The sequence below is a fragment of the Saccopteryx leptura genome, chromosome 3 (genome assembly GCF_036850995.1).
Source record: "Saccopteryx leptura isolate mSacLep1 chromosome 3, mSacLep1_pri_phased_curated, whole genome shotgun sequence".
Lineage (NCBI taxonomy): Eukaryota > Metazoa > Chordata > Mammalia > Chiroptera > Emballonuridae > Saccopteryx > Saccopteryx leptura.
In genome coordinates, this window is record NC_089505.1 from 204,854,642 (window position 1) to 204,875,894 (window position 21,253).

The following is a 21,253-nucleotide window of genomic DNA, read 5'->3' on the forward strand; positions in this document are numbered from 1 at the left end:
TAACAATTTGTTCTTTATTCTGATCTTAATTTCTCTGCAAACTAATCTGGCAGGATGGCCACTGCCATTGCTGGAGAAGGAGGTGACGATTCCTTGTTAAGGTACGAGGAGCACTCTGATTCTGACCCTGCAGGCCTGTGGTGGAGAGATCAGACGGAATTGGACTTCCTGTGCCAGATTCATGGTTCCATTTCCAGGCAGCTCCGGCCAGCCTGCAATTTGTTCCCTTAACCAAGGGACCTCAATGAATTCAGCTTAGGAAACAAAACAAAACAAGAGCCCGGAAGCCAGATAATGAGGCAAAAGAAATCTCAGGGAACAGGGAACATACAGAGTCAAGTGCTGTAAGCCAGCGGTTCTCAACCTGTGGGTCGCGACCCCAGCGGGGCTCGAACGACCAAAACACAGGGGTCGCCTAAAGCCATCAGAAATACATATTTTATTTAAAAATGTATTGTATAATAAATATGTATTTTCTGATGGGGTTGAGAACCGCTGCTGTAAGCTGAAAGGCCTCACCTCTACCTGAGCTTCCAGTCTGGCTGTGTGGTTAGATGTGGGTAGGAGAAATGAGGGCAGGGACTCATTCAGACGCTGCTGTGTGTTTCTGGAAAGCCCAGAGTGGAATATTTGCAAAGGGTGATCCATCTGGAACCATACCAGTGACTTCTGAAACATTGCTTTCTGGATTTCAGTGAGACACACATTTAAATCCAAGGCAGTGGGAGGGGTAGGAGCTCAAATAGAGGGAAGATTTCTTCTTGGCCAGAGGGGTGGAGGTAAGGGCTTTGGCTGGGGGGGTTGAGGAGTGGAGCTGGGGAAAGGCCCAGGGGCTCCCCCTCGAGATAAGTGGAGAAATAAAAAGATAGAAGGGTTTATTTGTTCAAAACCTTTAAAAAAATCTATTATGTGACTAACATAGCCCTGAATAAAATGATTTTGTTTGAACTCCACTCTGAAATAAGAGTGCAGAGCAGAGATTCACCTGCGGCTGCCTAGACAGGCCCACAGAGTAGGCCAGGGGCAGAGAAAGGGCTTTGCATGGGGGGAGGAGGAGAGGTGTGGCTCTAGGTCCTAGCTGATTCCTTCATGGAGCCTCCTCCTACGCTGCCTTAGAGACTGAAAGTGAAATAATTCTAAGAAAGCGGCTTTCTTGTCCCATTTCCTGACATACATTTCTTCACATTTATTAAAAATCTCCAGCGCCCCCCTCCCGCCACCAGGCGAACATCTGTGACAAATGATGAAGTCCTAAGAAGTGGCCACGATATTGTGGAAAATTCCATTTTGCTCAAGTCTGGGCAGTGGTTGCTGTGTCTATCCAGTCAGAGTGGACAGGGCAGGGTGAGGGGATCTGAAAGGAGGTAAACAGGTGGGTGGCATAATTGTCTGGTGAATATGGAAATGTCCAATTACAGTCTAATCTCATTAACAAGGGCAAACGTGCTTATGTGCCTCTTCTCCCTCAGTCTCCTGAGTGGCCTCCGCACACCAGTCACAGAGCTAACTGAGTCCTGAGCAGTTACCCGGGTCAGTGTGCAAGCAGATGGGATCTTCAAATGTGTGATTTAAGCGTCACCAAACATCCTCTCTGGCTCAGTCTTGCCCTCTCCTCCCTACCCTGAAGGCTCTACATTTCACTTTGGATCCTTTGGTTTAAGGCCCGAATGTTCCTATAAACACAAGTTTTAGTAGCAGCCAGGGCCTCGATCACCTTTGGGCCAAATTGGTTGATCAGATGAGCTCCAAGCTGGGAAGTGAGTATATTAGGAACAGTCCTTGCAGGAGCACCCCCTGAGTGGGGGGCCTGGGTAAGTATATCAGAGAGCCACCAGAGCGGGCCAGGGGGCACACATGGGGAGTGAACTTTCCTGACCACAAACCGCTGCTCAGCAGGCCTTCCAGGGAAGAACATTCACAAGGAAGGACAGTGAGATGGGCTCCACTTTACACAGCACTTACCAATATGGATTGAAACGTTAGCAGGCCAGAGATGTGGCAGGAGCTCTCCTGGAAGCTGCACTGCATCCCTGGAGAGGGCTTTGGGGTTGATCAAGGAAGGACAGCTCCCAGGGAAGAGCACGGTCCCCAGAGCTCTTGGTTGGAATCCTGGCTCTGTCCCCACCACCTGTTTCCAGGGTCAAGTTCTTCAAGCCTTGGTCTAGGTGAACCTGTGTTTATTGGGTGCTTATGTATGTGCCATACATGGACTGTGTGGGCTCGGGAAGGGGTGCAAGGCATCTGCAGCTTAGTGTGATGGCCGCTGTCCTCGCCATTCCATTATTTGTAAAAATGAGAGCCTCATATCTTTTTGACAGGCATTAAGTAAGAATGCCCCAGGCAGTACTCCATAAACTAAACAGCCCCACAGAAATGAAAGATGTTTCATGGTAATGGACCAAATAAAGGTTTCCTACATAGTTCTTTGGGGTGTAAGCAGGTATTCTATAACAATAGTACTGATATTCATGGTCATTTTTCTTCTACTTTTTACATGTTGTTTTTATACCTGTGCCATGCCTGGCAACTCAAAAACTTACATGGGGTGGCTTGTGTAATAACCATGCTTTCTAGTTTCTGTATCTGGTACTTGGACATTTGAGGCGCTGCTGACCCTGGAGAACTGTTCCTCTCAGGGTTAGCCAGTTCCTAAGTATAGTAAACAACTCACCTACCAGTGTACCTTTCATATGGAAACCAACAAATACAGAGCCTATACCCCCCACTCACTCCACTAGCTGGCTCTCGCACTCTGAGCCACTATCCCCCTCCCCGAATCACTCCAAGGCCAGGACCAGCCCCTACACTACAGAGCCCTGAGAGTAAGCACACAGTCAATTCTAAGCCTGCTGACCATGCTTTGACTGCTCTTTCCAGCAGAAACAACAATAAAGGCTCTTGTCCACGTTTCCTCCTGCTCCTCCTCCCTCTGACCTACACTGGTGCTTCCCTGTGTGGCCCTGCATAATAGGTTGTGCCTGTAGGACCTGTGCATATGAACCTCTTCCTTCATGACAGTCATTGCCATATTTGTGTGTCTGATCATATGTGAATGAAATAAATCTCAGATATCCTTAAAACAGTTTGGAATGTAGGTGCATGGTATCTGATGTGCATGGACATCATGTACTAATGCCAGGGCAGGGGCTGGCCTGTGTTCTGCATCTGGACACTTAATTTCTTTTTTTTTTTTAATTTTATTTATTCATTTTAGAGAGGAGAGAGAAAGGGAGAGAGGGAGACAGAGAGGTGAGAGAGACAGAGAGAGAAGGTGGGGAGGAGCTGGAAGCATCAACTCCCATATGTGCCTTGACCAGGCAAGCCCAGGGTTTCGAACCGGCGACCTCAGCATTTCCAGGTCGATGCTTTATCCATGGACATTTAATTTCAACACAGATTTGTGGGAGCCAGCAAAGCAGTGGGGTTGAGCATGAGTTTAGGGTTAGCATGAGTATGAATGTGGGTCCTCCCTCCACTTCTGCACCTCTGACTTCACTTTCTTATGCACTAATTTCCTCCACTGTTAAGATGAGACAATGCCAACAGTACCACCTCATAAAGTTATTGCGCGGATTCAGTGAGATGATCAAGGCAAAGACTGAGCCCAGGACTGGTATTAAAGAAAGCCTACTAAGATGAGTTATTATTTTTAACCAATTGTTCAATGTTTATTGAGAAGTAAACTTAAAAAATAAAATTTAAATTATTTCTTATATTATGTTAAACCATTTTAATAGGTCAAAAATAAACTTATTTGTTGGTGATTTAACAGGGCCCCACCTTAGCAATTCATTCATCCCTCTGAGGCTTTCCCACATCTGTTGTAATCCGAGTCAGAATTCTATTTCATGTTTTCCACAATTCCATTGGGAGACTCTTACTTCAAGAAAGCCCCTGCTAACTTTCGTTTGTTCAGCAGGCTCTGGAAAGTCACTCTGCACTATTGATTTTAAATTTCCTACTTTCAATGCTATTTATACCAGTAATAGTTTCAAAAAAAAATCACACATACTTTCCACACATGCTTTCAGGCAAACAAACGCTGTCTTAACTTGAAGTGAAAATAAAGGCATGCTAGTTAATAAAATATACCAGGTACATATACCAGGTACTCACAAAGAAGCCTGCCTATTTCCTTGAAACCCTCTGAAATGTGATAAGTGACTGGAAGGTTCCAAGTCAGAATGGAAATTTACAAAGGACACCACTTCTGCTCACCAGCCAATAACAAGTTGGTTCTTTTCATTAGGAGGATGCAGAGTTGTCATGGGGACACATGGAAACAACATCCCATAATTCCTAGTCTTGGCATTTAGGGTTCAAGGCACCTTCAACTTCTTTGTATGCAGCTACTTGGCACATGCTGCCCTTTCAGCAGCTGACATTATGGCCATAGCTCATGCTTTAAGCAAATTCCAAACCACTGCTTATTTTAACTTAGAAGACTGTCACAAAAATTCCTGTAAAATGATATTTAGTATAACAATAGGGCAGTGTTTCTAAAAGTCCATGACCCTAAAGTTCTTTCCCAACCACACAATCCCAGCCTCACCATCAGACCTCCTGAACTGGGATCTTTTGACAGTGCCTGAGAAGCTACATTTTCACAAGCTGCCTTATCCCCATGACTTCATGCAGCGGGGCTGGTGTCACGTGGGGTTTACTGTGAGGTGCCGCTCAAGTCACTCTTTTTATCTGGTAGCCCAATGAGGTACCATTTAGTTACCCGTGTGTTTTATTGAACATTCACCTCAGGAGGTTTGAGGGAGTCTTTCAGATGAGTCAAGTTAGCATAATCAAGGCTTGGCTTCATCTGCTTTGCCCAAATTTAGGGGCCCGCTTGGGGAAGATGACCTTCCACCATTTCCAACCATTTGGGCATGCTGAGCCCTGGACAGGCACATTCTCAGAAGGGCCCCACGTTGGCCTTGGAGCCTGTCACCCAGGCATAAGCACTGAACACTGGGCTTGGAAGTCACAATGACAGGATCATGCTGCATAGCATCTAGTTTGAGCCTTTTAAACAAAGCATGCATATTTTATGCAAATAACAAGAAAGGACCCTCTAAGGCTGAAGGAAAAACTTTGGTTAGGCTCCACATTAGGACTTGGTACCATTACTTTGGGCAGTTTCTTTTTTTTTTTTTTTTAATTTAATTTTATTTTTCCGAAGCTGGAAACAGGGAGGCAGTCAGACAGATTCCCGCATGTGCCCGACCGGGATCCACCTGGCATGCCCAACAGGGGGCGATGCTCTGCCCTTTTCGGGGCATTGCTCTGTTGCATCCAGAGCCATTCTAGTGCCTGAGGCAGATGCCACAGAGCCATCCTCAGCGCCCGGGCAAACTTTGCTCCAGTGGAGCCTTGGCTGCGGGAGGGGAAGAGAGAGAGAGAGAGAGAGAGAGGAAGGAGAGGGGGAGGGGTGGAGAAGTAGATGGGTGCTTCTCCTGTGTGCCCTGGCTGAGAATTAAACCCAGGATTCCTACCCGCCAGGCTGACGCTCTACCACTGAGCCAACCGGCCAGGGCCCAGTTTCTAATGGAAGCTCTGGGACTAATTTGAGTGGGGTAATTGAACTTGACAGGGGACCCAGAAGTAAACAATAGTAACCAAACAGCACAAGTTAGCACTGCCACCAACTCCCTTGTGCCTTCCTCCAACCCACCCACCCTCTCATTTCCAAGGTTTGTCTTTCTGTGTTTGTTTACCTTTGGTCTTTTTTACTTTTCTTTCCTTCCACCATTCCCTGTCAACACTTCCTTCTAGTTTTTCCCATGTCTGCTGTTTTATGAAATGCTAGATCTTTCAAAGTTATTTGTTTTGCACTGAGTTTTGAGGAGAGGAACAAAGGAAAGGCAGGCCCATCTGTTTTGGGCTTTGCAATGGAGCCATGTGCTGGGACATATGTGTCTTTGAGTTTCTGGAAACAGGGCTGTATTCCCACTTTGCAGGGGTCAAAAGTAAAACTGAGTCTTTAAGTCTGGTTTAGAGATGCAGCCAGAGCTTGGAAAATTATTTCTCTGGGTAATTTCAGAAAGACCAATTTTACTGCTTGATTTATCCTGCTCGTTAATTCACCCAAGGTAGATTGCTGGCCACTTGCTGTACATTAAAGGCCAGCATGAGCACAAGGCCTATGGACCTGAGGTACTGAAATATGCTAACAGCAGCGCTATGTAAGGGGGGAATAAACATGCAGAAAGCAAGGTTATGGATCATTGTGTCACAATGAAGCCCTTGTTTTGCTGTGTGTAGGCCAAGCCTGTTCTCTATTAATTATAAGTTGTTTCTCATAGTAAGAGGATTCCATCAGACTGCAAGTATATAAATAAATAATGAACATTTCAGTGGGACTTTTCACACTGGTATAAACAAGTGTGGAGTGTGTTCTTCTCGAATGGGAGATAACATTGACAAGCATGGAGAATGCATGTTGGGAACATGAAAATTCCAATGCAAACACGAAAAGTGCAGATCCTGCTGCCTCCTCCCTCTGTGACCCTGTGCCCCCATGTGCACGTCTGCATATGCGTGAGGAAAGACACTGGTGCAATCACATGTCAATTAAAGCTTACCATTGTAGGAGCGGAAATTTCCTACAAATCTTATGTATTCATAAGTTGGAAATTCCTTTGGGTTCAAGCTGCCTCTGAGAAGATGGCAATAAAACTCTAAATCGCTGCCAGCTGGGTGGTTTTAGGAACAAGAAGAGAAAGAAAAGGTGAGTGTTATTGTGAACTAACGAATCACGTTACGGTGAGACTTCTCACAGGGTTTGGTCTACCTGTGGGGAGAATGTTTCTCTCATTATGAATGACTTTTGGATATGGCTATATAACCTTTGCACCATAGCTTCTGACCTCCATACTTGACAAATATTTTGCATTCCACACTTGGACCCAATTAGTTTTCATTTGCTCACAGATGTCTGCTGTTGTTTCTGTCGACATTGATTAGTTCCAGTTGTTTTCATATGGTATTAAAACAAAGCTGCTCCTTTAGAGCTGCTCTATTTAATTTAATCCTTTTGCTTTGCTTTTGAAGTAAAGTCAGATTAACAACAGCTAAGGCTGGAACAAGCACCAGGCAGCTTGGCTACCTCCATCAATGTATCTGCTTCATTCAGTGACACATGGTTCAGCAGGCAGCGAGGCAAGCCTTCAAGCGGGATGTCAATTTTGACAAAGACTTAAAAATTCCATAAAAACTGCAAATGTATGTAAATAATCTAATAATAGCCTTGGGAGAAGGGAATTTGGATTTTTGACCTCATTATTTAGTTTTCAGTTGGTTCCTTGGTATCATACAAATCAAACATTATAGTGTCCTACAAAATAAGCAGATGATTCACTGATGTTCGCACTGTTTATCACTAAAAGACTCATGTGAAAAAGGAAATGTCCTCCATTACACGCAAAACAAAAAATTATTTCTAAACTCTATGCTTTCAAATTTTCCACATAATGTTAAATGTCCTACATATTCCAAACTCCAGTTATAGCTTTAAACTAAAAAATATACCTCTGAGAATCTTGGAAATGTTCTGAGTCACAAGGAAAAATTATTCTTAAAATTGTTCTTCCCTTCTGAATTTATTCTAATTTCCTTTCAAACGTAAATTCTTTTCTTTATATCTGGTAAAACTAGTGAAGTTAAACTTACATTTTAAGTATCCTGGGGAGGGGAAATCCGTCACAAGCACAGGGGAAGAGAGTATCTTATAAACTTCTGAATGTTCTTGTTCTGGAAGGAAATTTAACAAATTCTGATCCATAACATCCGACTGAAAAAGAAAATAAAGAACAAAGGTGTACACTCAACGAAGATGGAAAAGCAAAGCAAAAGCAAGAACTACACATCAGAACTACTTTCAGAAATGAGAAATTCAAGATCTGATTTTCAGTAGAGATCTTTATCACTCTGTGATTTTGACTTGTAATCTAAAAGGTCTACTTGCTCAAATGCATGTGTGTGATGCCCATGGGCCCAAGGCAGAAGTGAGAGTTAAGTCAGACACACATGCAGAGTCCTCCACTTGCTTGAGGAGCGGCATCTGCCCATATTCCTGCGTTCTGGCCAAGGCAGTGTGGAGACCCAGCACAAAGTCAACCGCTCATTTGAGGGGCTCTGAAGAGCACATGGGTTCCTTTTCTGACCTTTATGCCTGCAAATGGCTGCCTGTTTACTTCTTAAAGGTCTGTAGTTGAAGGAATTGTACTTTTTTTCTGAGTTCCTGTGCACTATATGTACTAAACATTGCATCTAGACAGCAAAGACCAACATACTGGTCTGTACTCTGTGTTGTTCATTATGGAAGACACCAGCCACATGGCTACTGAAAACTTGAATTGTGGCCATATGGCTGTAGGCTGACTAGTTGTATTTAATTTTAATTATTTGAATAGAAATGTCAATAACCACATGTGGCTCATGGCTCCCGTACTGGATAGCACAGGTGGAGACTGCCAGTGGAGACAGGGCAAACAGGTCTATGTTGCTTCTGTGGGCTTCCTCGGTACATTCAGCCCCTCTTGCAGCTTCAGACACTCTATACACTCTTAAATGTGTCTCTGTGTGCCCTGGCTTAACCCTCCAACTACCACTCAGATGTCCTCTGGGGACTGAAGATTCACACAGATCCCTAACATCATCATTCTTTTGCACCCATACCTTCTCCTCCCCTTGTGTTCTCTGGCCACATATGTGGGATTTCCAACCAGTTACTCACCCACACAAGACTCCCATATGACATCCTTTGCTTCTCCCCTCTCCTGACCTCTTCCTTCACATTGAGACAATATCCAAGTCCTATGAGACTTTCTTCCCTCACATTTTCTCAGATCCACTCACTTCTTTGTGCATATGGCCTCTATACTAGTCCAGACCACTGGCATCTCTTGTCTGGGGAAAGACTTGGCCAAGCTGGTCTTCCCATTCCAATTTCTGTCCCTGTCCAGTCTGTTGTCCAGAAGGAGGCTTGGAGCCGACCAAGTCACCAACTTGCTTAAAACCATCTGTGGGCTTTCTTTGCTCCTAGGCGGAAGCCTAACCATATCAATTCACTTTAAAGCCCCTACAACCTGCCATCTACATGCTCTGCTCCCAGCACTTCTCCTGCCTGGCATGACTTCCTTTTCTCCAGTTTGCCAGCTTTGCTCTTCTGTGCAGGCCCCCTGGCTACGCCTCCAGATGGAATGTTCTACACCCTGCCCTTTTGCTCAGCTAACTACTTTGCATCCTTCAGGCCCCTGTTTTGAAGTCCTCTGAGAAGGCAGTCAGGACAGCCCCTCATCCAGAATAGTGCCTTTACCCTGGCTTCTTTGGTTGCTTTACCCCTCTGCTACACGTGTTAGGCTCCCCCTGTAATTCCAGATGTGAGGGCCTGTGAGGGAGCAGCCCTCATCGTGGCAATGAGAGTGAGAGCCGAGAGGCTGGTGTGAAGATGGGCTCTGCCCCTGCCATGCTGCGCTTTGCTCAACTAGAAGATGAAGCAGCCCAGGGTGAAGCAAGCTGACCTGAGCACGCTGCTGATAAAAGGGCACACAGTGAACACTCAGTAAATGCTAGGCCTGATTACATATTTATGACCATTTATGTAATGACTTGAAGTTGTCCTGTTTATTCATGTGTTGACACGTGCCCTCTGCCCGCCTCACCCTAGAGGAAGCTTCAGGAGAGCAGGTACCCTATCTGCCTCCTTCACTCCTGTATTCTGCCATCAAACAGTACTTGGCTTTCAATGAAATGTGTTGACGTGCTGACAGAAAGGTATGGCAAGCACCATGACAAAAGTAAAGACAGGTGCCCAGAGAACACGGTGCATGCTGGGCTGAATCCAAAGTGAAGGGGAGGAGAGTCTCCCAGGGAACTGCTCCCATAGGGCAAAGGCCTCAGGCAGGATCCAGGGAATAAGACTGTTTCTGTCAGGCAGCCAGTGGCCCAGTAGGCACAGAGCATGGAGGTTGGAGCATGTGCAGCACTGCAGGGGAAGTGGGGTGGGCAAGGGGGAGCAGGCTGCACAGGGAAGTGGACCAGAAGACAGAGGCCTCAAAGGAGGTAGGGGGCAATTCTGGGCACTAGGAGGACCACTGAGGGCCTACAAGAAGGGAGTGCAGGACTGTACTTACATTTTAAAGAGACCTTCTAGTGGTCTGAGGAGTAAGGGAGCACAGAAAGCCAGGCTAGGGGTGGTAGAATCATCCCTGGCTGGTTGGCTCAGCAGTAGAGCATCAGGCCAGTGTGTGGAAGTCCTGGGTTCGATTCCTGGTCAGGGCACACAGGAGAAACAACTATCTGCTTCTCCATCTCTCTCTCTCTCTCTCTCTCTCTCCTCGCCTCCTGCAGCCATGGCTTGAATGGTTGGAGCAATTTGGCCCTGGGTGCTGAGGATGGCTCCATGGCCTCACCTCAGGTGCTGAAATAGCTCGGTTGCTGACCAATGGAGCAGCGGCTCCAGATGGGCAGAGCATTGCCCTGTAGGGGGCCTGTCAGATGGATCCCAGTCGGGGTGCATGAGGGAGTCTGTCTCTGCTTCCCTGCCTCCTGCCTCTCACTTAAAAAAAATAAAAGATGTCAGAATCTGCAAAGGCACAGGAACCAGAGATAGGAAGAGACAGAGTTCAAGTAACAAACTATTCCACAACAGAATCTAGCCCATACTGACTCAGGGCTACCATGTGCCAGCCACTGCTTTAGGCACTGGAAAGACACACCACAATACAGGCAAGTCCCCCCTTCCTGCAGCCAGTATTTGAAGGGTATAAGGATACCACTTGTGGTTGATGGAGGACAGGAGGAGGGAAAAGAGGGACTCTGGTGGCTTCTGGGCTCATAGATTGGATGCTCCTCTTTTGATCTCTGGGGACAAAGACTCTGCCAACATCCTCACTGGCTGTGCTATCATTTTTTCATTCTGACTTTCACCAAGTCCCTTCTGATGTTCTTGATTTTATTTTAGCCTTGTACCCTTTAGTTTTTTAGAAGATGACTAATGCTCAAAGATGACAGTAGTTTTTCTTCTTAAAGGCATTGCAGATGAAAATGGTAACTAAGTCACTCTAGGGTCTTTTCTTTAAGGGCCTGTCAGTCAGAATCCTACCTCTCCTGATGGTTGGTATGGCAGAGAGAAGGGTTGTGTGCTCCCTGGCAGATCAGAGGGCATTGGAGGACCTCAGGCTACAGGTTCTGCATAGAATAAAAGGACACTGAACGGAGGTGGGGGGAGGTAGGCTATGGGGTGGGGGTTTAAGGAGTATGAGTTAATCCATGGAAAGGGCTCATGGCAAGCTCTTTATATGTATTTGCTATTATGTTACATTATGCCATTTCCATGTACTGAAAACTAACACATAATGATAATTTGAAATTTTAAACTCTAGCGCTTACAGGAGAGTTTACAGCTGCAACTGAATTGCCCCTAGAATGGGCTGAGCTCTGCTTATTAAAATAACTGCAATAATGGAGACAAGGGAGAAATGTGCCATCTGCAGCCATCTTCACAGCTGAGTCACAGGGTTAGAAACATCCTTTACCTGTTGGAGGAGGGAGGGTCTCTATTCCATCTTACTGATATGTCCATGGCTTTACCTACAATCCATCCCTTTTCTGAGTTTGACTCAAAATGCTTGTCTTAAATTCCAAATCGCACATCTCCCAAGTTTTCTCTTGGAAAACCTTGGGATCCTGGGGACCACCCGAAAGTGCTGGGGAGACAGAAAGCAGATTCCTTTCTCCCTGGGCCCCAGCAGCACCAGTCCCACTGCACCCATTAGGATGAAGGGAGCCTGCACAGCTGCACACAGAAGCTGGCTGGCTGAGCTGGGAGTGGGCTGGGTGAACACTCAGTTCAGTCCCCAGGGGACCCCAGAGTTCTAGCTGGAGGTCTGTGTTGGCCACAGTCAGAGTGGGCAATGATGAGAAGTTCTTGAGAAGCCTCACAATGAGAAGAGACAGGAATGGGCTCAGGGAAGCAGTCCATGACTTGGTCTTTCTCAAGGACCAGGAGGGTGGAGGCGTATTTGATATATACTTTCTTTCCATTTAGATTCAGATTCAAACTGATGGCCAAACAGTAGAGCTTTCAGATGATCATACTGAGAATAGCTTTGACCTTGGAGTAGTGAAGAATTAAGATATGAAAAGTAGCAACTATCAAGAATCTCTGTTCATCAAAAGAACCTAAAGACAGGAACATCAGAAAGCCACAAAATGAGAGAAGATATTTCGGACACATACACCTGTGGTGTAAGGTCTAAAACTAAAGTTCACTGTTATATGCTGCCTTATCATCTGGCAATTTGGGAGGGCCTTGACTGGCCTCTTTGCACTCCATCCCCAGGGATAAAGTCCCCTAGCTGAAAAACCATCTTTTCAAGGGGACCAAAGGTGGATCCTGCTTATACCCCAGTAGAATTTAGTCCCCTGCCAGTCTGCAGAATTATCAAAGAATCCAGTCTCAGCCCTGTGGGGCCCAAAGGACACCTAACCCTCTTGTTACTACACAGCCTACCTCCCACAGCCCCTGCAGGGCCACTCCATTCAAGGGCAGCCCTATGTTTCCCCATGTCCTCCTCCCTGGGGCTGACTATGTGACTAATAAACAGCTGTCAATCTCACCAGCATCTGGTATCGTGTGTCCAGCTATCCCTATATGCTTGACAGAGGACTAGTGTTGAGAACATTAAAAGAATGCTTACAAATCATAACAAAAAAAAAACCCAGACAGTCAAGTAGGAAAATGGCAAAACACCTGAAGGAGCTCTCCACAAAAGAGGAAATTCAGATGGTGACAATCATGAGCAAAGACACTCAACCTCACTAGTAACAGAAAGAAAAGCAAACTAAAGCTGCAAGAGTCCCCTCCACACACTAGACTGATAACAACTAAGAAGCATGACAACACCATGTTCCACTGCACAACTATCCACATAACTAACTCCTCAAGTACTGTTACATTGTTTAATAATGCAGCATGTATGGCATAACCTATTTAAATCATTAGGTCTTTCAAACATGCCTTTCCAAAGGTCCTTGGTTAACATCATTTCACTCAACGTTGTTTCACTATAACATTGAGAAAAAGACATCAATTCACAGTGGGGCCACTGTCAGTGTGACATGTGCAGGTTTTCCCTACATCTGCATGGGTTTTCTCCAGGGACTCTGGGTTCCTCCCACATCTGGAAGACATGCACAGTAATTATACTGTGTCTACATGTGTCAGTTTGAGAAGGGTATGTGTGTTGGGAGATCTGAGATGGAAGGGCACGGTCCAGGGTGGGCTCCAGTCACCGTGACCCTGAACTGGAATTAGCTGGTTGGAAAATAATAATGTTACTTGCTTTAATTAATTTATTTATTTTTATTTTTTAATTGATTTTAATTTATTGTGTTTACATAGATTCTAGTGTTGCCCCGAATGCATCCCCCTCCCCCATATTCACCTCAACATCTCCCTTCCCTACCTCACCATAGTGCCCTCCCCCCTTCCCTTCAGGATTATCCCATCCTATCATCCCCTTTCCCTCTGTCCTCTATTCCTCTGGTCCCTTTGATCCTGCCTCTGTCTCTACTCCATTCCTCAAGTCACATTGTTCATTGGATTCCTCAAATGAGTGAGGTCATATGATATTTTTCTTTCTCTGCCTGGCTTATTTCACTTAACATAATAGTTTTCATGTCCATCCATGTTGTCACAAAAGGTAAGATTTCCTTCTTTTTTATGGACCCATAGTATTCCGTTGTATATATGTACCAATACTGTTTTCCACAGTGGCTGCACTAGTCTGCATTCCCACCAGCAGTGCAGGAGGGTTCCCATTTCCTCACATCCTCGCCAGCACTTATTCTGTGTTGTTTTGTTGATGAGAGCCATTCTGACTGGTGTGAGGTGATATCTCATTGTGGTTTTAATTTGCATTTCTCTAATAATTAGTGATGTTGAGCATTTTTTCATCTGCCTATTGGCCACCTGTATATCCTCTTTGGAGAAGTGTCTATTTATTTCTTTTGCCCATTTTTTGATTGGGTTGTTCATCTTCCTGGTGTTCACTTTTACAAGTTCTTTATAAATTTTGGTTATTAACCCCTTATCAGATGTATTATCGAATATGTTCTCCCATTGTGCAGTTTGTCTTTTTATTCTGTTCTTATTGTCTTTAGCTGTGCAAAAGCTTTTTAGTTTGATATAGTCCCATTTGTTTATCCTGTCTTTTATTTCACTTGCCCATGGAGATAAATCAGCAAATATATTGCAGTGAGAGATGTTGGAGAGCTTACTGCCTGTGTTTTTTTTTCTAAGACGCTTATGGTTTTACAGCTTACATTTAAGTCTTTGATCCATTTTGAGTTTATTTTTGTGAATGGTGTAAATTGGTGGTCTAGTTTCATTTTTTTGCAGGTAGCTGTCCAATTTTCCCAACACCATTTGTTAAAGAGACTGTCTTTACTCCATTGTATGCTCTTACCTCCATTGCCAAATATCAATTGTCCATAAAGGTGTGGGTTTATTTCTGGGTTCTCTGTTGTGTTCCACTGATCTATATGCCTGTTCTTATTCCAGTACCAAGCTGTTTTGAGTACAATTGGCTTGTAGTATAACTTGATATCAGGATGTGTGATATCTCCCACTTTATTCTTCTTTTTCAAGATTGCTGAGGCTATTCATGTTCTTTTTTGGTTCTATATAAATTTTTGGAATATGTGTTCTGTATCTTTGAAGTATGTCATTGGTATTTTAATTGGTAGTGCGTTGAATTTATAGATTGCTTTGGGTAATATAGACATTTTAATGATGTTTATTCTTCCTAACCATGAGCACGGTATATGCTTCCACTTGTTTGTATCTTCCTTGATTTCTTTTTTCAATGTTTTATAATTTTCCAAGTACAAGTCTTTAATCTCCCTGGTTAAATTAACTCCTAGGTACTTTATTTTTTTTTGTTGCAATAGTGAAGAGGATTGTTTTCTTAATTTCTCTTTCTGACAGTTCATTGTTGGTATATAAAAGTGCCTCTGATTTCTGAATATTAATTTTATATGCTGCCACCTTGCTGAATTCATTTATCAGGTCCAGTAGTTTTTTGACTGAGACTTTAGGGTTTTCTATATACAATATCATATCATCTGCGAATAATGATAGTTTACTTCTTCTTTTCCAATTTGGATGCCTTTTATTTATTTTTCTTGTCTGATTGCTGTGGCTAGGACTTCCAGGACTATGTTGAATAAGAGTGGTGAAAGGGGGCACCCCTGCCTTGTTCCTGATCTTAAGGGGATTGCTTTTAATTTTTGCCCATTGAGTATGATGCTGGCTGTGGGTTTGTCATAGATGGCCTTTATCATGTTGAGGTATGTTTCCTGTATTCCCACTTTTCTGAGAGTTTTGAACATGAATGGGTGCTGGATTTTATCAAATGCTTTTTCTGCATCTATTGAAATTTTCATGTGGTTTTTCTCCTTCCTTTGGTTTATGTGATAAATCACATTGATTGATTTACGAATATTGTACCAGCCTTGACTTCCCAGAATAAATCACACTTGATCATGATGTATGACTTTTTTCATATATTGCTGGATCCAGTTGGCTAATATTTTGTTGAGGATTTTAGTATCTAGATTCATCAGGAATATTGGCCTGTAATTTTCTTTTTTTGTGTTGTCTTTGCCTGGTTTTGGAATCAGAATTATGCTCACCTCATAAAAGGAGCTTGGAAGTCTTCCTTCCTCTTGAATTTTTTGAAATAACTTGAGAAGGATAGGAGTTAGTTCTTCTTTGAATATTTGGTAGAATTCACTTGTGAAGACATCGGGCCCTGGGCTTTTGTTTGTTGGGAGTTTTTTGATAACTTTTTCGATCTCATTTGTTGTAATCAGTCTGTTTAGGTTTTCTCTTACTTGCTTTTATTAATCTTTCTTCAGTGGATACATAGCTAATATTTATTTCTATGTTTAACATTAGAAGTGCTTTGGGTCTTTATTTAGAAGTTTGATGATGTTTTGTGACCAGAAATACAGTTTAAGAACTCAACTCTTGTTTATACTAATTAGCCTATGGTAAAGCTGATTTTTTTATATATTGTTTTGCTCAAAGTCACAGTTTGCAGAGACCTATCTATCAACAATGTTAAGTGAGGACTTAGTATATTAATTTTAGTGGTTAATGACAAACTAAAAGTTGGTAAAACCACAAAGGAAAAAAAGAAACAATAATCTTAAAAGTCAAAAAAATGGTCATCTGTAGGTGGAAGGTGGGGTATGATGGGAAAGGAACCACCCAGGAGCGTCAGAGGTCCTAAACATGATCTAGTTCATTGCCTCAGTAAGAGCTACATGTATGTTTATGTTCATTTCATCATTAATTTTAAAACTGAACATAAGTTTTACATATACTTCTGTATGTTACATAAAAATAAAAAACATCTATCTGCCACCTGGATTTTAACCTGTGATCTACTTTAGGCCATAACCGCACTTGTCAGGGACCCTTCTAGACTGAGTCCTCCCTAGCTCCACCCTGACCTAGAGCTACCTTTGACAAGATGACCTGGATCAGAAGGGTTCTTCTAGTAAAGGGGGGCAGTGTGGGGAAGGACAGGCAGAGGGATGTTTTCTGGAAAGTGTTTCATGGCCTTGGGCTTGCTGCTGTACTTCATGATAATGTAAATGAGGAGCTCTGCCTTTCCTTTACTGTGAACTTCTATTCCAGCAGGGACCCTGGCCACAGGAACTTGGCCCCATATTTCTCTCTGACTTTGCACATCTTGTTGGAGATTTCACCTGAGCACCAGCATTACATGGAAGTACTTTGTGTTCTGTAGATTTACCGAATTATATAATCACTGATACCTTAGAACACTTTCTTTTGAGGAAGTTGCATTATACATGCCCATTTTTCTCACTTCTAAGGGACTTCCCAGGCCTACCAACCTGTTTGCAATTGCTCCTGTTACAGCAATCCAATTTATAAACTCAGGACCTTGTTCAGTGAACATTCAACACATGTATACTGTGCTCAAGCTAAGACAGGATTTCTGCCTTATGAGCTTCAGACAAGCATCACCATAACAGCATAGCACTGACACAGAAACAGGCACACAGATCAATGGAACAGAAGAGAGAACCCAGAAATAAACTCATGCCTTAATAGTCAATTAATATTTGACAAAGGAGGCAAGAACATACAATGGGGTAAAAACAGTCTATTCAATAAATGGTGTTGAGAATATTGGTACAGGTATGTGCAAAAAAAATAAAAGAAATGAAACTAGACTACCTCCTTACATTATACACAAGAAGAAACTCAAAATGAATTAAGATTTAAATATTAGACTTGAAATAATAAAAATCCTAAAAGAAAAAATCTTAGGCAATAAAATCTCAGGCATTTCTCATAGAAATATTTTTTTCTGACATATCACCTCAGGCAAGGGAAACAAAATAAGAAAATAAACAAATGAGACTACATCAAACTAAACTGCTTATTTTATTTTAATGTATTATTATTATTATTATTAAGTGAGAGGTGAGAAGGCAGAGAAACAGACTCCCACATGTGTTCTGACCAGGATCCAGCTGGCAAGTCCACTAGGGGGTGATGCTCAGCCCATCTGGGGTGTTGCTCTGTTGCTCAGCAAATGAGCTATTTTAGTGCCTGAGGCTAGGCCTTGGTGCCATCTTCAGCACCTGAGGCCAACTTGCTCGAATGAGCCATGGCTGCGGGAGAAGAGTGTAAGGGAGAGAGAGAGAGAGAGAGAGAGAGAGAGAGAAAGAGAAGGGGGAGGGGTGGAGAAGCAGATGGTTACTTCCCCTGTGTGCCCTGATTGGGAATAGAACCCGGGATTTCCACACACCAGGCCAATGTAAAAAGTTTTTGCATAGCAAAGAAAATCATAAAAAAAAAAAAATGAAGAGAGAACCCACTGAATAGGAGAAGATATTTGCTGGCACATCTGATAAGGGATTAATAGCCAAAATTTATAAGAACCTTATAAAATTCAATACCAAAAAATCCAATCAATCCAAATAAGAAATTGGCAAAGGACTTGAATAGACACTTCTCCAAAGTGGACACACTGATGGCCAATAAATATGAAAAGATCTCAATGTCACTAATCATCAGAGAAATGCAAATTAAATACACAATGAGATATCACCTCACACCTAGGGGAATGGCTATCATCAATAAATCAACAAACAATGAATATTGGTGAGGATGTGGAGAAAAGGGAACCCTTGTGCACTGTTGGTGGGAATGGAGACTGGTGCAGTGAGTGTGGGGAAAGCAGTATGGAGTTACCTCAAAAAATTAAAAATAGACTGGCTTGTGACCCAGCAATTCCTCTTCTGGGAATATATCCAAAGAAACCTGAAACACTAATTTGAAAGAAGATACGTACCTCCATGTTCACCGCAGTGTTATTTACAGTAACCAAAATTTGGAAGCAGCCCAAGCACCCATTAGTAGAGGAGTGGATATAAAGCTGTGGTACATTTACACAGTGGAATACTACATGGCCATAAAAAAGAAAAAAATCTTATCTTAAAAGGTTTTTTTTGAGAGAAAGAGATAGAAAATGAGAGAGAAAGTGAGAAGCATCAACTTGTAGCTGCTTTGCTTTAGTTGTTCATTGACTGCTGTACATGCCTTCACTGGGAATCAGACCTCAGGTTCAAGCCAAGCCAGTGACCCCTTGCTCAAGCCAGCAACCTTTGGGCTGAAGCCAGTGACCTTAGGCTTTCAAGCCGGTGACCTTTGGGATCGTGTCAAAGATTTCAAACTCAAGATAGCAACTCCTCGCTCAAGGTGGTAAGCCTGCGCTCAAGTTGGCAACCTCAAGGGTTTTAAACCAGTGACCTTAGGGTTCTGGGTTGACGCTCTATCCACTGAGCCACCACTAGTCAGGCATTTAAAAACTTTTAAGAAAGTTTATTGATTGATTTTACAGAGAGAGAGAGAGAGGGAGAGAGAGAGAGAGAGAGAGAAAGGGAGGAAGGGAGGGAGGAAAAAAAGGAGGGAGGGATGGAAGGAGAGAGAGTCAATTTGTTGTTACACTTATTAATGCATTCATTGGTTGATTCTTGTATGTGCCCTGATCAGAGATGGAACCCACAACGTTGGTGTGTTGGGATGATGCTCTAACTGAGCTACCTGGCCAGGGCTGGGAAAACTTAACTTTTGCAACAGCATGGATGGACCTGAAGAGCATTATGCTAAGTAAAATAAGCCCATCAGAGAAAGACAAGTACCATATGACTTCACTCATATGTAGAATCTAATGAACAAAATAAACTAACAAAATAAAACAGACTTATAGATACAGGAGAATAGATTGACAGCTCTGAGGGGATGAGGGTTGTGGGCTGGGTGAAAAAGGTGAAGGGATTAAGCAAAAAACAAAAAAAAACCCCAAACAACCTCCCAACTAATTGACACAGACAACAATATGGGGATTACCAGAGGAAAAGGGGGGCAGGCAGGTAGAAGGGATAGATGCTGATGGAGACTTGACTTGGGACGGTGAATAGAGAATACAGTGTACAGATGATGTATTAGAGTTGTTCACCTGAAAGCTAAATAATTTTATTAATCAATGTCACCCCAATAAATTCAATAAGAATGAAAAAGGAAATGGGGAAAAATGAATCCTGAAAAACAGAAAAGCAACCCAGAAGTTAAATAAGAAAAGAAGAAGAAGAAGCAAAAGGCCAGCAGGTAAAGGCAGACGATGGGCCTCGGTTTGCTCTGCCTCGGCCCTGCTCTGACTCAGTTCTGTCCAAGGCGCTGACTCACACCCCGTGATCTTTCCTGACAGTTTCATACCCAAACTTCCTTGAGCCCTTGGCCTTCCACCAGTAAGCTCATTGCCGTGCCTGTGTTAATTCTAGATGCCAAATGTACCGGTGTCACCACCATGGAAATATTTGACTTTATTTTAAAATAATTTTCTGCTTTGAGCTATTTTCTTCTTTCTTTTTTCTGTCAAACTATAAAAGGAATTTCTAGGCTGTTTCATCAGGAAATTGCTGTACAAAAATCTCTCATGTGCCCTTTTGCCGTGTCTGGGTTTCTAGTAGTAGGAAGAAAACAGACTTTAAGCCTGGTGGTCAAAAACAAAAAAGAAATTCTTGCTGCTTTTTATCCTCCCCCCATCAATATTGATGACCATCCAATCCCAGGTCACACAAGGGACCCAAACCCTGGCATGCCAGGCTATGGTATAAATAGGGTGTACTGCTGTGGGGCTCATCATGGCTTTCTGTCTTCCCTGCTCACACTGGGTCCCTGTCTCCCCTCAATAGCAAACTTCCATGAAGATTGATTCTGCCTTTCAATTTCTCATTCTCTCCCTTCCTAATCACCTAACTCACCCCAAGAACATTCAACTTTCCTCTGTTGTATTCAGAATTCTGAGCAGTGGTTAAGCACCAAGTTCTAGAGTCAGAAATGCCTGAGTTCAAATCCTAGTCCCATCATTTGCTGCCTGTGGGACCTTTAACTGTGTCTCAGTTTCCTCATCTGCGATCTTAAGTAAATACCTATTTCATAGAGTTGCTACAAAGATCAATAAGGATAAAGAGAGCAATTGTGATATAGCCTTTGCTCTGTGCCAATCACTGCTCTAAGTACTTTACACATCTTAACACATGCAAGGGGCTCTTCGTGGTGCCTGGATTAGTAACTGCTCAATAATGTTAGCTAGTTTTCTATGAGTCTCTAATGGTTTACCAGGTAACATCTCTCCACAAAATTGCAAACTTTTAAGGAGAAATAGTATCACATAGGTCTTTCAAACCACTGATCGTCTGTGGACATATCCTGGCAGTCCGGAGCTCACACTGAGTAAAAGTAAGTCTCAAATGAAGTGAATTAAACCCAAAGCAGAATTCCTAACTGGCAACCCAAATCCTTGGCATCATATTGGACACCGGAGCAGATGATGAAGAGCTTGGGCTTCGCCTGTTTTAAGCCTTGCTGTACTCCTCACTGATGGGCCACACTGGGTTTCCTCCTGGCAGAGTGGAGGGAACAGAGGTATCACTTCCAGATCAGCTCACCTGCTTAACCAGCTATATTGCTGACTGGCAATAGGGAAGTTTCCATTCTTAATCGCCTTGGTCCACCCACTAGCAAGGATGCAAGTGGATGCTAAGCAAAAAGGAGAAAGAAAATTCAATCTTGGTGAAAACTGGATAATGTAATCTGAAGTAAACAGAATTAAATTTGGGGATTGGTCAGCCTAGGCCCACCTCTTCT

The 21,253-nt window shown here is 43.2% G+C and overlaps 1 protein-coding gene across 4 annotated transcripts in view; it reads right to left on the minus strand.

The window, feature by feature from the left end:
• Positions 1-21,253, minus strand: part of NPAS2 (neuronal PAS domain protein 2) — a 288,952-nt gene that overhangs the window by 37,623 nt on the left and 230,076 nt on the right. For all 4 annotated transcript variants that reach the window (XM_066377218.1, XM_066377217.1, XM_066377215.1 and 1 more), the window contains 2 exons: positions 7,663-7,783; positions 6,576-6,686 (listed from right to left, as the gene is read on the minus strand). In XM_066377218.1, coding sequence (XP_066233315.1) covers positions 6,576-6,686; positions 7,663-7,783 — 232 coding nt within the window. The remainder of the gene's footprint in view (positions 1-6,575; positions 6,687-7,662; positions 7,784-21,253) is intronic.